We start from the raw sequence: 12,969 nt of genomic DNA on the forward strand, positions 1-12,969 counted from the left end.
GGGGGAAGGTGAGAGGGAGAATAAGAACACCCATTTCTTTGATCATCTTACCAGAGATTACCAGTGTTACCTCCGCAGTATTTATGGTAGGCGTATAGATAACTGCTTAAGTTAACTGCTTTTAATAACTCTCTGGAGGCTTCTCTGTCTCTCCATTGATTACCTAGGGATCCTAGGTTTCTGACTTAAAAGATACTTATTTGGATGGTACAATAGGCTCTATGCATAGCTGTGAAGCTTTTTTCACTGCCTAGCTGTAGGAAGAACACCCATACAAATAACAAGGCAAAGACTTGAGTGGAAAATAACTAAAAGTTAAACTCTTTTGTGTATGGATATTTATGATTTTGTGGTTGCAAAGCTGGGGGAGGAGGCATTTTGCATAGTTAGCAACAACTGAAGAGTTCAACTTTTACGTTGTGGAAGACAGTGCTGTGATGAGTGTGTAGAGTCTGTCTTGACAGCATCTCTGAACTCCAATATACAGATGTGAAAAACAAGATACAGCTGGAGAAAATATGTTTACAGTATGACATATTACAGACCTTAATTTTTCCATTCCTGTTAATAAAAGAATAATGCTTTGCATCCACATCTTTGATTTATCTTCTTAATATTCAGAATGATTAGATCTGTAAATAGTAAGAACCTGCCATTATTCTCCTTCCTTCTCTCTCAGCACAATATGCTTTCCTGGGGTTTTCATCCTGTCCAACAGAGGTGGTTGAATATTGTAGTCTCGACCAGAAAGAAGGGCAAACCTGGGTTTTGGCTATCGATCTGTGTGATTGTCACAAATGCCAGGAGAATGAGAGGCAGAAATTTCCATTGCTTGTAGTGACACTTTTGAGCTGTGCTAACATTTTTTTTCTCTTCTATAGCCCACTACTAAGCTAATAATGTGGATCCTAATGTGATTCTAGTCATCCTAATGTGGCTTCTGGAGTTTAATGTTGATTTAAAATTTAAAAACGGTGCTGTTCTTAAATAGCCAATGGGTTGACTTGTCATCAGCCCATGACACTTCCTTCTGAATGACCAGTTCTGTAATAAATATCCAAGGCCTGGTGGTAGTGTTTTTATGATGCAGTCTTGATATTTTAGAAGGAGGTTCTAGGGGGAAGGTTTCTTCTGTTTTCTTTTTGATTGATTTCTAGAGAGCTTAAGTGTTGTTTCTGTATGATTCAATCTATTTAGAAGTGTTGCATCTTTATTCAACATCTTCATGAATGTCCTGGAGAAGGCAGTGTAAGGGAAATCTCAGAGTTTACAGATGATACTAAACTGTTTTGGGTACTCTAATTTTGCTCTAGTTGCAGGGAACTCCAGAAGGACCTCACAAAACTGCATGGGCAAAAGTGTGACAGATAAGCTCCAGTGTAGCTAAATGTAAGGTCATACATCAGCATCACGCCCACAGGATACTGAACTGAGCATGGGCAGTTACAGCTCGAGAAGGACACTTTGGGTTTTCCTGTGGTGAAATCATTAGTTCTGTGTGCAACAGTAGCATCGTTTTCCTGCTGTATATAACCTTCTTATGCCCATACGTTGAGTATTGTGTGCAGCTTTGGTCTCTCCATCTCAGGGATATAGAGGAGGTCAACGAGGACTAGAGGGTGGCATTGAAAATCATGGAACGGCTGCCTTTTGAGGAGAGACTGAAAGGGCTGAAGCTCTTCAGTCTGGAGGTGAGAAGGTTGACAGGGAAGAGTATGGCTGAGGTTTACAAAGTTATGAAGGCAGTGGCCAAGGTGAATGTGTACCTCCACTAGCTAAATGCCACACCACTAGAAACTGGTACACTCAAGGAAGTTTGTAGGATATTTAAAATGGATGCAACACTTCCTTATTTGGCTTTTGGAGAACTTCCAGAACGTTTTGTCGCGGGGAGCAATGAGGGCAGAGAGCAGCAGAAGGTTCAAAAGGGTTTGGACGAGTTCCTGGAGAACAGGTCCGTACGTTGATGCTAATAGGACTAGGCCTGGATGTAACCTCTAACATCCCTCTCACTTCCTCGGGCTCCACGACTATCATTAGAGTAATGCACTTCAGAGAACAACTGAGCTCCAGCATTTTCCCTAAATAACCTCGGCAGCTGTCACTGTCACACACAAAATTTTGGGCTGGATGAACTATTTGCCTGATCTAACAGGGTGTTTCTTATGTCTGTCGCATGCAAGATGATTGTATAATCCAGAGAGAAAATAGGAAGGTATTTCCTTTAAAATTTGGGGGATGAAGCAGGAATTATACATATGTATAATTATATATTTTATTAATTGAAGACTAGCATTATTTTATGAGATTGGTCAAAATGCCAAAAAAAGATGTAAGCCAGTAGTTTGTAAAGTGAGCAATTTAGAATAAAGCATGATTTCTAATTCTTTCTTTTTTAAAATTCTTATAGCACTGATTTGTAGACATGGAATAGCTTCTGTAATCTAAATGTTCTATCAGTTTCCTAGCCTCAGTTTCTTTTGGTTGTCTGTATATGCTTTTAAGCTTTAAAACAAATAATCTGTCTTGTTTTATGCAGGCTTTATTGCATCTCTACCCATCATTTCCTTGGGAAAGCCAAGGGTCTTGGCTTGCATTAAGCTTACAGTAAATAGATTCTTCTTAGACTTTTTTTGGAACAATTTATAAATGCAATATAGGTAAAAATAGGATAAACTAATTGAATTGCTTTTAGTTTTATTATTTAAAGCTTGATGGTTTACCTAGTGGAAAGTGCATGAAGGTAGTGCTTATGAAGGCAACAGCCATATTACTTTTAAGCATGCATCAGAGCAACAACTGTGGGATATGAACCACTCTTTGACAACAAACAAGCAAGACTCATGCAAAGGGTTACATGTATACTGTTTTCACTGTCCACGATGGCCTCTAGATATGTACAACTAGAGGGATGGTTAAATTTCCTGCTCTTTTTATCTAGACTCTTTGAGTAGGGGCCACCATTTGTGAAACAAGTGGGTTGTAGTTGCATTATGAAGGCAAGTGGAGCTACAGCCAAGACCAAAACATAACTGGAGAAAGAGTCATGGTTTGCAGTTCTGGGACTCTGCTTTATAGAATAGAGCCTCTGCTACAAAAATAATTTGAAGTGAATGTTCAAGGAAACTAAGCAAGATTGAAGAGCCTGCAGTTGCAGAAAAGGGCATCAATGTAGTGAAACTGTTCTGGGTCAATATTCTAATCAGTGTACATATATATCCGTGTTTATACAATTCATAAAATTCATACGTCTTGATTCTCTTCACTGCAGAGAAAGTCAGAAGAGCACCAGAATCATGGCATGTATAGTGAATAAAATAAAATTCTTTTTTTTTTATTTTGGAGTTTTCTTTTTTAATTTTATTTTTAATGGATCTTTCCTTCTCAAAATCTGCTGGTAGTAAGGTCCAAGTAATATAATAATTCTAGGGCTATGCAAAGAGTCTCTAATACTTACAGAGAACTGCTATCATGAAAGTACAATCCAAGAAACACTGATTTTTCTCTCCTTGATGCCTAAACAGACTGCTGTACATAAATAAATAAAATATTTGTATCTAGGTCAGTATATATTTTTTACTAAAACCCCACACTGTGTAATTAACAGCCTCTGTGAACCAAATAAAGCTTCAACTTTTATCTTTGCATTAAATCAGAGGAAAAATTAGTAGCAGATTCAGTATTGTGACAGAGTGATTTCCTCTGTAAATATGAGGGCTTAGCAGACTTTCTTCAAATGTTATCATCCAAATACCTAGGCAAAAAGGTTATTTGTGTGCATTATTGAATTTGATTTATTTATTTACAAACCACATGTCAAGATTTGGCCAAGAAGGGAAACAGATCTTTTAACTCTTGGAATTTAGGTTAGCAGACCACCGATTGTAATTTCAGATCAGTGATCTAAAATAAAATGGAAAAAAATATTTCTTTTGGGCAATCAGTGCAAAACAATGATATGGCAGTGTGTTGTGCAACAGCCCATGCATATAAATTAGTGAAAATCCTGGCTGCGAAGCCCTACTCTCTCCTCAGCCCATGTAGATAAAAAGAGTGCTGTGGTCTGTTCAAATCCAACAAAAACCTCATTCTTTATTATGCGAACACTTTTGTGCTACTTTTCCAAGTGTCCTGTTTGTAAAGTATCAGTTCCAGTCAGTAGATGAAAATATGCAATAAAATATTGAGGTCTACATTTTAATTTGGGCTAGGGTATATTTTGAACCATTAATTTATTTTTTTTATTTTCTTCGGTAAAGATAATATTAAACAGAGGATATATGTTGCATTTGAAGAATCCTTTGAAGCTCATCTTTTTAAAGAATGGATATTCTTTGCCATTTGGGACATATCATTTTGACTAAGGTTGTCTGGCGAGTTAAATCGAGTTAGCTGTTGATAAAAGACATTTAACTTGTCACAGTTTCTCTAAAAGGTTAATAGCAGTCAAATATGAAAGAGGATTGCTAGGGAAACAGTCATTGAATAAAGTTGCATTGTACATCTGCACATTGCGGTGTAAAATAAACTTTCTTGCTAGAGTTTTGCTCAGTAATACATGGCGTGTATTTAATTCTTCAAATGTCTTCTCACAGTGTTGGCTAAGTACAGTGGAAGTTTGACCTATGAACATATACTTTATGTTAAGTTTTGAGTGGCCTTAATACACTTTTTTAACTATTCCTTTTACATATATTCTGATTGGCTTGAATACTGTATGTGCTTCCTTTCCTGTTTATTTTTAAGTCTCATGGAAGGTTTTCCTGGGGTTCTTGGTACTGGTAGTCCCTGAACAAACTGAAATCTATTTGTGAGAGAACTTTTCAACTGGTACCAAAACTCTCGAATCTGCTCTTCTAATGTTTTCAGTGCTTGAATGTAAGGAAATGCCATATCAAAGTCTCAGCTTTGATTATTTTGGAAACTGCCGAAGTGAATGGAAAGCCACTCAATGGCAGATTGAGAAAAAAGTCCAAGATTTTAAAATTGTGTAGTTTTCACTTTTGTTTTTGTGAACTTTGAAATTGTTTTATTTCATTGAATTAATTAAAGTAATCTTGACTTTATGTTTTGGTTTGTTTTTAATATTTTTATGATAACCATTTTTTACAAATCAATATATATCAGTATAATTAGTACTATTAGTATAAATTATATCTTTTCCCACCTTAATCAGTTATACATATACAAGTCAACATTGAAATTACATAAGCAGGTCCAGAACTTTATAAAAATATTTCAGCAACCATAACCTCTGACCCTCTGAGGTTGTCCATGAATTTTTTGATCATCTTAGGTTGTATAGAGCTTGTAAGAAAATTGAGTGAAGTGTTATATCTAATGGACTCCTTGAAAGTACTCGGGCACAGCTTTTGAAAGCATTGATTTTATTCTTTTTTTATTTTATTTTTTTTAATCCAACAGAAGTCACTGTAGAATATTTTTCAGTTGACCGGCTTTGTTTTTTATCTGCATTATTACTTGTTGTTAATGATATTGGCTACAGAGAAAGTGATATGCTAATTACTTGCTCTGTTCATCTGTACCCTCTCCATCCTAATTTTGACATTTATATTATTGTAAAACCATTGCTCTCCCCCCCCCAAAAAAAAAAAAGAGAAAAAAGTTATAGTAGTCAATAGGAATTTGTATTAAAACAAATTAATTCAAACTGATGTTTGAGCTTTTTGCTGGCACTGTGTTGCAGGAAAACTGAGTGATCAGCTTGGCCAATTGTCTGAAAGGCAATCTCATTGTGCTCCATTAGAGCAAAATCAGTAAGAAAAGGCTGTGAGGCCTGGTGGTGCATCGTGAAAAGTTGTTAGAACACCTCATACGGGCTTTGGACCTGTAAGTTTTTACAAGTCTACTTGCTGCAGACAGATTGAAAGTAGAAATGCTTTCAGTGGTTGCTGAGTTTGTCTTTTGACTTAGAATTAGCTGAAAATATGTATACTGGTATTCCAGTATACAAGAGAGAGACTTTCAAAAATAGGTGCTTTTTTCCCCCCTTTATTTTAACCATTAACAGATTTTCTCTCTCTGACATTCTTCCTCTTAAGTTTCACTTAGAGCACGTGCAACTTAGAAGCAAAGTTTATTTGCCCATCTCTGAGTTTATTTGCCCAATCTAGCAATTTTTTGTTGTTTTTGTGTGTTGACTGGGAAAAGGAGCGAGTTGGGAAGAGGGGAGAGGAAGATTTAGGAACTGGGTTTTTAAAGTTTTTCTTTTGCAAAGTTCTGTGGGAAATCCACAGGATTTTACCGTCACACAGGCAGGGTCAGCCATCAGCATAGGCATTTGCGTGATACATGATAGGGATTTTGCAGGGTGCGGAGAACATGAGAGTTTTTAAATACCATTTTATTAATCTGTTTTATCAATCTGAATTAATCCACTATATAATCTATACACAAGGAAGAGAAAAGATTTTAAAATTTAAGCTAAACAGCATAGCCTCCTCTGAAATAGAGGAGTGACTACATTTTCTTTCCTTTTACTGTGTCTTTCTTGCTGTGAAACAGGAGGCAGAAGGTTTATGATAAGGTCCAGTAGAAGCCATTTAGAGAGCTTCACACATCCTACCCTTTAATCAAATCTGGTTTTTTTCCTCCTATAGGAAGAGGAAGCAATTTACTTCTGTCACGATTTTGTTTTTCAGAAGTTAAGTCCAGTTGAATTCATGTCCAAAAGTGTCTGCTGTCATAGACTGGAGTTGGGTGCTCTGTTTTCGACCTGATCTGGAAGTTGTTGATCCTCCTACTTTTATATATGTAGCTGCTAATCTTGGTTCACAAGCTTGGGAAACTTCGGGAATCTCCACAGGCTGTTTGTGTTCAGCGCACAGCAGCTGAACACTGCCGAGAACTGCAGACACCTTTAATCTCTTCCCAGTCTGTTCCTTTAGAGCAACTCCACCTGTGTAAAGATAAGAATGGGAACGAATCCTGTGGGTCTTGGAGCCGGCAGGTCTCTCTGAAGCAAAACTCCTCTTTTTCAAGTCAGAGATAAGAGTAGCAAGGACAACGGTCTGAAAAACGCCGGTATTTGGATCTGCTACACCTACTGCCTGCTTGCTTGATTGACAACCAAAATTGAGCACCAGGACCTCTCTGGTGTTCGCTTTCTCTTCCAGCCTTGCTGCTGGATGCCATTAGTTACTTCCAGAAATCTATTTTTTTCAGCATTATATAATCACAACACTTTTAATCCAAGCCCTTTACTCCATTTGGTGTATGTTGACAGTTTTCTGCCTTGGCTGTCGAGACAGTAGTCAGGGATGGACCCCGCAGGTTACCTCACGTGGGCATCCATAAATAACCTGTCAGCTCAGCCGGGCCCAGACTTGGTTATGTGTGGCAAAAAGTGTCTATAAAGAAAAAATGACCATTACTGTCACACAGAGTGAAAAGGCTTTGGATTTTGTCTTGCAGAAGTAAGAGCAAGTCCTAAGATATGTGAACTGTCAATTTAGTCATTAAATGTAGAGCAATTTGTATTGCTATGGGCAGGTAAATTTAATTTCATGTTGATGTTACTGTGAATTAGAAAGCTTCAGGGAAGCTAACCGAATAACAGTAACTAACAACAACTTGCAGCAAGTCAGTACTCATCCATACTCAAACTGGTCTTGTTTCTTGGGCAAAGGATATCTGACTGACTTTGTATGTAGAGGAGTGCAAATGAGTGCCATGGGCTTTAGTGCAGTACCTCTTGGCAGCATTAATACCTTTTTTCCTTAAGTTGCTCTTGCACATTAACCAGATTTTTTGCCAGTGTGTCATTTTTCTTTTGCACCAAAATACACAAATATTTCACAGCCTTTTAAGTAATTTTTTTAAAAAAGTTATTTAAATAGGAATAAAAAAGTATGTAGTCTTTTCCAACCTTTTAAAATACATAAACATTAATTCATTCAGATGTATTTCTGTTCTGTGCTGTTTAGGCACACAAATTAAACAAGAATTTGTCAAGCAAGATATCATGCTGTTGGTCCAAATAGTGATTTTTTTAACTGATAAGCTTACAGTCTTTCTTAAATGAGCAAATAATCTGAGGAGTGTAGACTCCATGCATATTCAAGACAGAGAGCAGCACGACCTGAAGATGAGTCTGAATGCTGAGTCTGATTTAGCCTCTGGTAGTGGCTGTTTGCAGCCTACTGCTGCAAACTTCATTTTTCAAAGGTTCATAACTTGGCCAGAGTTGATCCGATTTTCACAGATGGGACCCTGTTAAATTTCAGATCCTTACTTCAAAGCAAGATGGTGCTAGAGCTCTTTGGCAAGATGGTGACCATTTTTCTTATTATGGATAAAGCAGTGTATTGTCTTCCCTGGCCTTTTCAGAAGCAATGGAGTGTTTTGGTTGAAACTGTTAAAGCAGAAATTTGGAGTAGAAAACTTCAGTCTGTCTTTTAGAAGTCGACGCTTATATAAGCAACTGAAAACATCCTCTAATAAGACTTGTTGGGCAACTTGCATATTGAGGACGTTCCCACTCCATCTCTACTAATAAAGAAGTCTGTAATAAAAATGATTGCCCTTTCAGAGTGAGAAAAAATAAAGGCACCTTCAAGCATTAATGAATAAAAACATTTTTGAATTAATAGCTTGATGTCTAACGGTGGCAGGTTTATTTTAGAAAGCTGTTTTTATATAACACCACTGGGGAAAAAAAGATTATGAGCTACCACTTTTTTTTTTTTAATAAAAAGTAGCTTCTTATTCATCCAAGCGTAGTCATTCATAACTACTGATTTTTTCTGAAGAAGCTTTTAAAAATCCATATAATCATCTTTGCAAAAAGAAAGGGCACAAGTGACACAGCTGTCTTATTCATACTCTTGCTCAGCTGGGAATTTTCCTACTGAATTAACTAGCCCTCAAAAGGGGAGTCGGTGTCTTCGCCTTGGTTTTACAAGTTTTGGGGGCCAGATATATGGCATTTAGGGGAAACATTGGTTTGTTTGGTCAAGACTTCTAATGTATTTTATACTGAAAACAGGTCTCTGGTGTGTGTAGAGTCTTCTGTAGTGAGGTTCCCCACTGCTAAAATACTGACTAATTGGTTATGTGAGGTTTAAGCGACATGAGGAGCATCTCTAGTGTTGGTGCAGTCAGTAAATAGCTATTATGTATAATTACTACCATTGCAGAAAGCTGAAATGTTTTTATTAAATGGAATTTATATGTACCCTCTTTTAAAATAATCTCTAAGGCTAAAACTTTTTTTAAAAAACATGCCTTTATATTTAAAGGTGGGAAGCATTATGTGATGCCTTGTAAATGCCAATTATTCTTTAAAAAACAAAACCAAAACAAAACTTTTTGCTTGAATTTTACATGATTACCAATTACTGATTTTTTTTTTTTAACCAAATTTCAGTTGCAATACTGAGAGGAATCTGAGTTGCTATTCTGAATTGTTACATTTGTATTAATTTCTGTGCATAGTGTCATATGCTTTTCTGTTTTTTATTTAACAGTTTGAAAATTACTGCAGTGGTTGTCATAACTGTGTATTCCACAGATGTCTTGGGTACGGGTTTGATGCACGAATAAGGAATTAAGGAAGAGGGTACACTTAATGTTAACCCTTGTCACCACTTCCCACCCATATGGTGGGTTGTGTCAAGTGTCTTCCCTGCGTAAAAAAGTGGACACAACTCAGAAATTCCAAATGCCACCTGCATTTTCAGAATCTACTCAGTCTTACTGTTGTTGTCACTTCAGATTCAGTAGATATATAAAGTATGATTGATTACACATTCATAATAGCTGGCTGCTTTGCTTGCAAAGTTGTTTTTCATGCGTTTTGTTGAATTTAGATTTAAAAGTAGAATGACCTTGCATGGAACATGATATCAAAGTTACTGTCTTTCTTATTGCCACTTCATTTTGCATACTGCAAAAATACTAATATCAACAACTTTACTTACTAGGACAGCCGTGAATGACCTACCAGTCATTCTTACCTTGGTTCTTTTCTATAAGTAAAGCAGCATACTTTGGTGTTTCACCTCTTCAGCTTCTTTCCACACCTTACAAAACATCATTACATACACACATTAACAAAGCCATTAAAACGTGTAAGTATTTCAGGAAGAAGACTGAAGTTTAAAAATAAAAAGTAGGGAAATCAGCACATTTTTTAAGTACTCAAGTACAAATGGATAATGGGAAGCAATGCATACTTAAGGAAAAAATGTTAAGATTTACAAAACCAGGTTGCACCTTCATTAACTTAAATGATCATTTCATGTGCTTTTTAAATGGAAAAGTGACTAAATATCAGTCTTTGAACAACAGCTTTTGTCTCTCCAAATGAGTTAATAATAGAGGCAGTCATTTAAGTTGTGCCTTGACACAGGAAAAAGTTTTAGCTTCGTTCTGCTCTCCCACACCCTCCTTTTTGCAGAAATCAAAATTCAGTCATCAAAATTACCTTCAAGCAGATATTTTTCAAGTCATGGGATATATTATTAAAATAATGTTGACCTTCTCTTAGCCCAAAAAGGAAAACAAAATTGTTTTTCGTATTAGACTGACTTTCATACTGATTAAACAAAAATAATTGCAAAAATTATGTGGTTATAATAAAAAGGAAAACAGAAGTTAGAAATATTCTTGGTGACAAGTTCAATAAGGAGTCTCTTACTCTGTTAAGAAATGGAAGAATACAAATTTAGGAATTTATTTGAAATACTGTAATTGTATTCTAAAAACCTAAAATATTTGCTTTCATCGAGAACACTCTTGCCATTTATGCTCACAGTCAAACTAGGAGCAGATCTACAGACACACTTAGCAGAAGGACCCTTCCAGTCTGGAACGTGATCCATCTTCTACTCTCTAGTTTAAATTTGAGCCTCTTTTAGGGACGCCATCAGGATTTGTTCTCTTGCTTTCTGGTAGTCTGGATCAGTTCCTGCAAGGATCTTGTGAGACCCAGATTGCACAGGTGACAGACTACATGTTCTGTCATTGCTTCCGTACTAGCAGTAGAAAACTTTTCATCCTGTTGCTAAATGTGATCAGATTTGCATTATACATAATGCTGTAATTGACCTGTAAGCACTGGATAGTGTATTTTTAATTATTCCTTTTTTTAAAATTGGATTTTGAAAGAAAAAATGCCTAATTTTCAAGAGTGCCTTCGTTCAATAAGATCTACTGGAGTTAGCTGAGAAAGGTTGCAAAGGAGGTGGTGTTATGTATTTGGCCTGATGCACTGAATAGTGGTCTTACTTAAAAAGCTTAGTTTAATGTAATCAATCATTTGCCAAATTAATTGTGTGTTCTTTAGCTGAAGATGTTATTTAATTAGAGAACCAATTTTTGCCAGTTTACATCCCTAATCAATTTAATTTTTTTTTAGTGAAGAGCAATTCAGGTATCCTTAAAGCTTAGCCGCATACTAAATGCACTAGGGTCGTATCAGCATGTCGCGTCGTCTCTGTGGTTAGCCCTAGGGACAGAGAGCGCCCTCCACTGGGACTCCCTCTTTGTCCTTGTTTGGCATTTATTCAGGTAAGAAGGCAAGTTGTGCCTGATCTTTTCCAGATGCTTCATGCTTCTTCCTCTCAACCAGCCATGCAGGTCAGTGCGATGAGGTGAAGCCCCACTTCACCTACACTCCCCCCTACTGCCCTTAACAAGTAAACAGGTGAAAAATGAGTTGGGGAGTCTCTTTTCTGTTGAGACCCCGCTGTTCTGTTGGGGTGAAGAGCTGTGTCCTTCCCCTTTACCTCCCTGACAGAAGTCGGACGTTTAGTCATGACTATTCCCTAGCTATGTAAATATTGGAGGCTCAAAAATTGGATATGCCTTGATGTGAGCAGTTGGCCAATATGTGGGGAGAAGAACTATGTGAGTGAAATAATACCATACTTAGAAGGCATAGCCACACAGTTTTCTGTCCGTATACCTATATGTTCTTATGCAGGAATTCACGGCACCAAAGAGCAGATTTCCTTGCAAACATTTTCTAAGCCAGTCTGTCAGTCCAGTTTTCTGCTTCATGGAGAAATGTTTTCAGCTGCTATTTTCATAAGGAAATAATGCTGCTTCTGTTTAGCCTGAGTATTAAAAACTTAAGGGAATGCTGACTACCCTTCAGAGACCCTGACTGCCATGGGTAACTGGTGGCCATTACATTTCTTTCATCTTGGTAAGACTCAAAGCCATGTATTTGCTTAGTGTTTCACTGATTTTAAGACAAAAAAGATGCATTTCATTTCTATTTTGCTTTTAACTACATTGCTTGCTATAAAGTTAAAATATAGTGCGTCTTTCTCATCGTTAACTTTATTTTTGTTCTCTATCCAAGTTGGATAATGGAGATGAGCAAGCAGCCCAGATCAGACGTGAACTAGATGGACGACTACAATTAGCAGAACAAATGGCAAGGGTAAGTGGTTGCTTTCATGTACCAAAAACATGTAAGATATTGAGTGGGATGATACATAGTGTGTGTTTCCAGTTTCTGATTCTAAAATTAAGCAGAAGATCATTTGAAAACATAACAGTCTGGCAGACGCATTACTTTCCGCTCTGGAGCGTGTGTGTCAACAGCGGTAGGGAGAGGCAAAACTTGTTTTTGGAAAGTCATAGGCTGTGTGATCCTACCTTTCTTTCATCAGCAAGTCCAGTGGTGAAACAAAGAGTATATTATTTGCATATTTGGGTTTATGTATTTTGGAACTAAAATAAGTCATCTTTTATATTATATTATACTGTGCTTAGGTTATAACCATAATGTTTATGTCTTACTACAGGTTATATGTGATATACTTTTTAAGTATATATAATATAGAATCATAGAATCATTAAGGTTGGAAAAGACCTCTAAGATCATTGAGTCCAACCGTCAACCCAACACCACTATGCCCACAAAAACCATGTCCCTAAGCACCTCATCTACACATCTTTTAAATACCTCCAGGGATGGGGACTCAACCACTTCCC

The 12,969-nt window shown here is 36.9% G+C and overlaps 1 protein-coding gene across 1 annotated transcript in view; it reads left to right on the forward strand.

Moving 5' to 3' along the window:
- CADPS2 (Ca++-dependent secretion activator 2) overlaps positions 1-12,969 on the forward strand; it is a 307,048-nt gene that overhangs the window by 100,883 nt on the left and 193,196 nt on the right. The window contains exon 4 of the mRNA XM_009332287.1: positions 12,332-12,412. Coding sequence (XP_009330562.1) covers positions 12,332-12,412 — 81 coding nt within the window. The remainder of the gene's footprint in view (positions 1-12,331; positions 12,413-12,969) is intronic.

This window comes from Pygoscelis adeliae, unplaced genomic scaffold (assembly GCF_000699105.1).
Source record: "Pygoscelis adeliae isolate BGI_AS28 unplaced genomic scaffold, ASM69910v1 Scaffold9, whole genome shotgun sequence".
Classification (NCBI taxonomy): Eukaryota; Metazoa; Chordata; class Aves; order Sphenisciformes; family Spheniscidae; genus Pygoscelis; species Pygoscelis adeliae.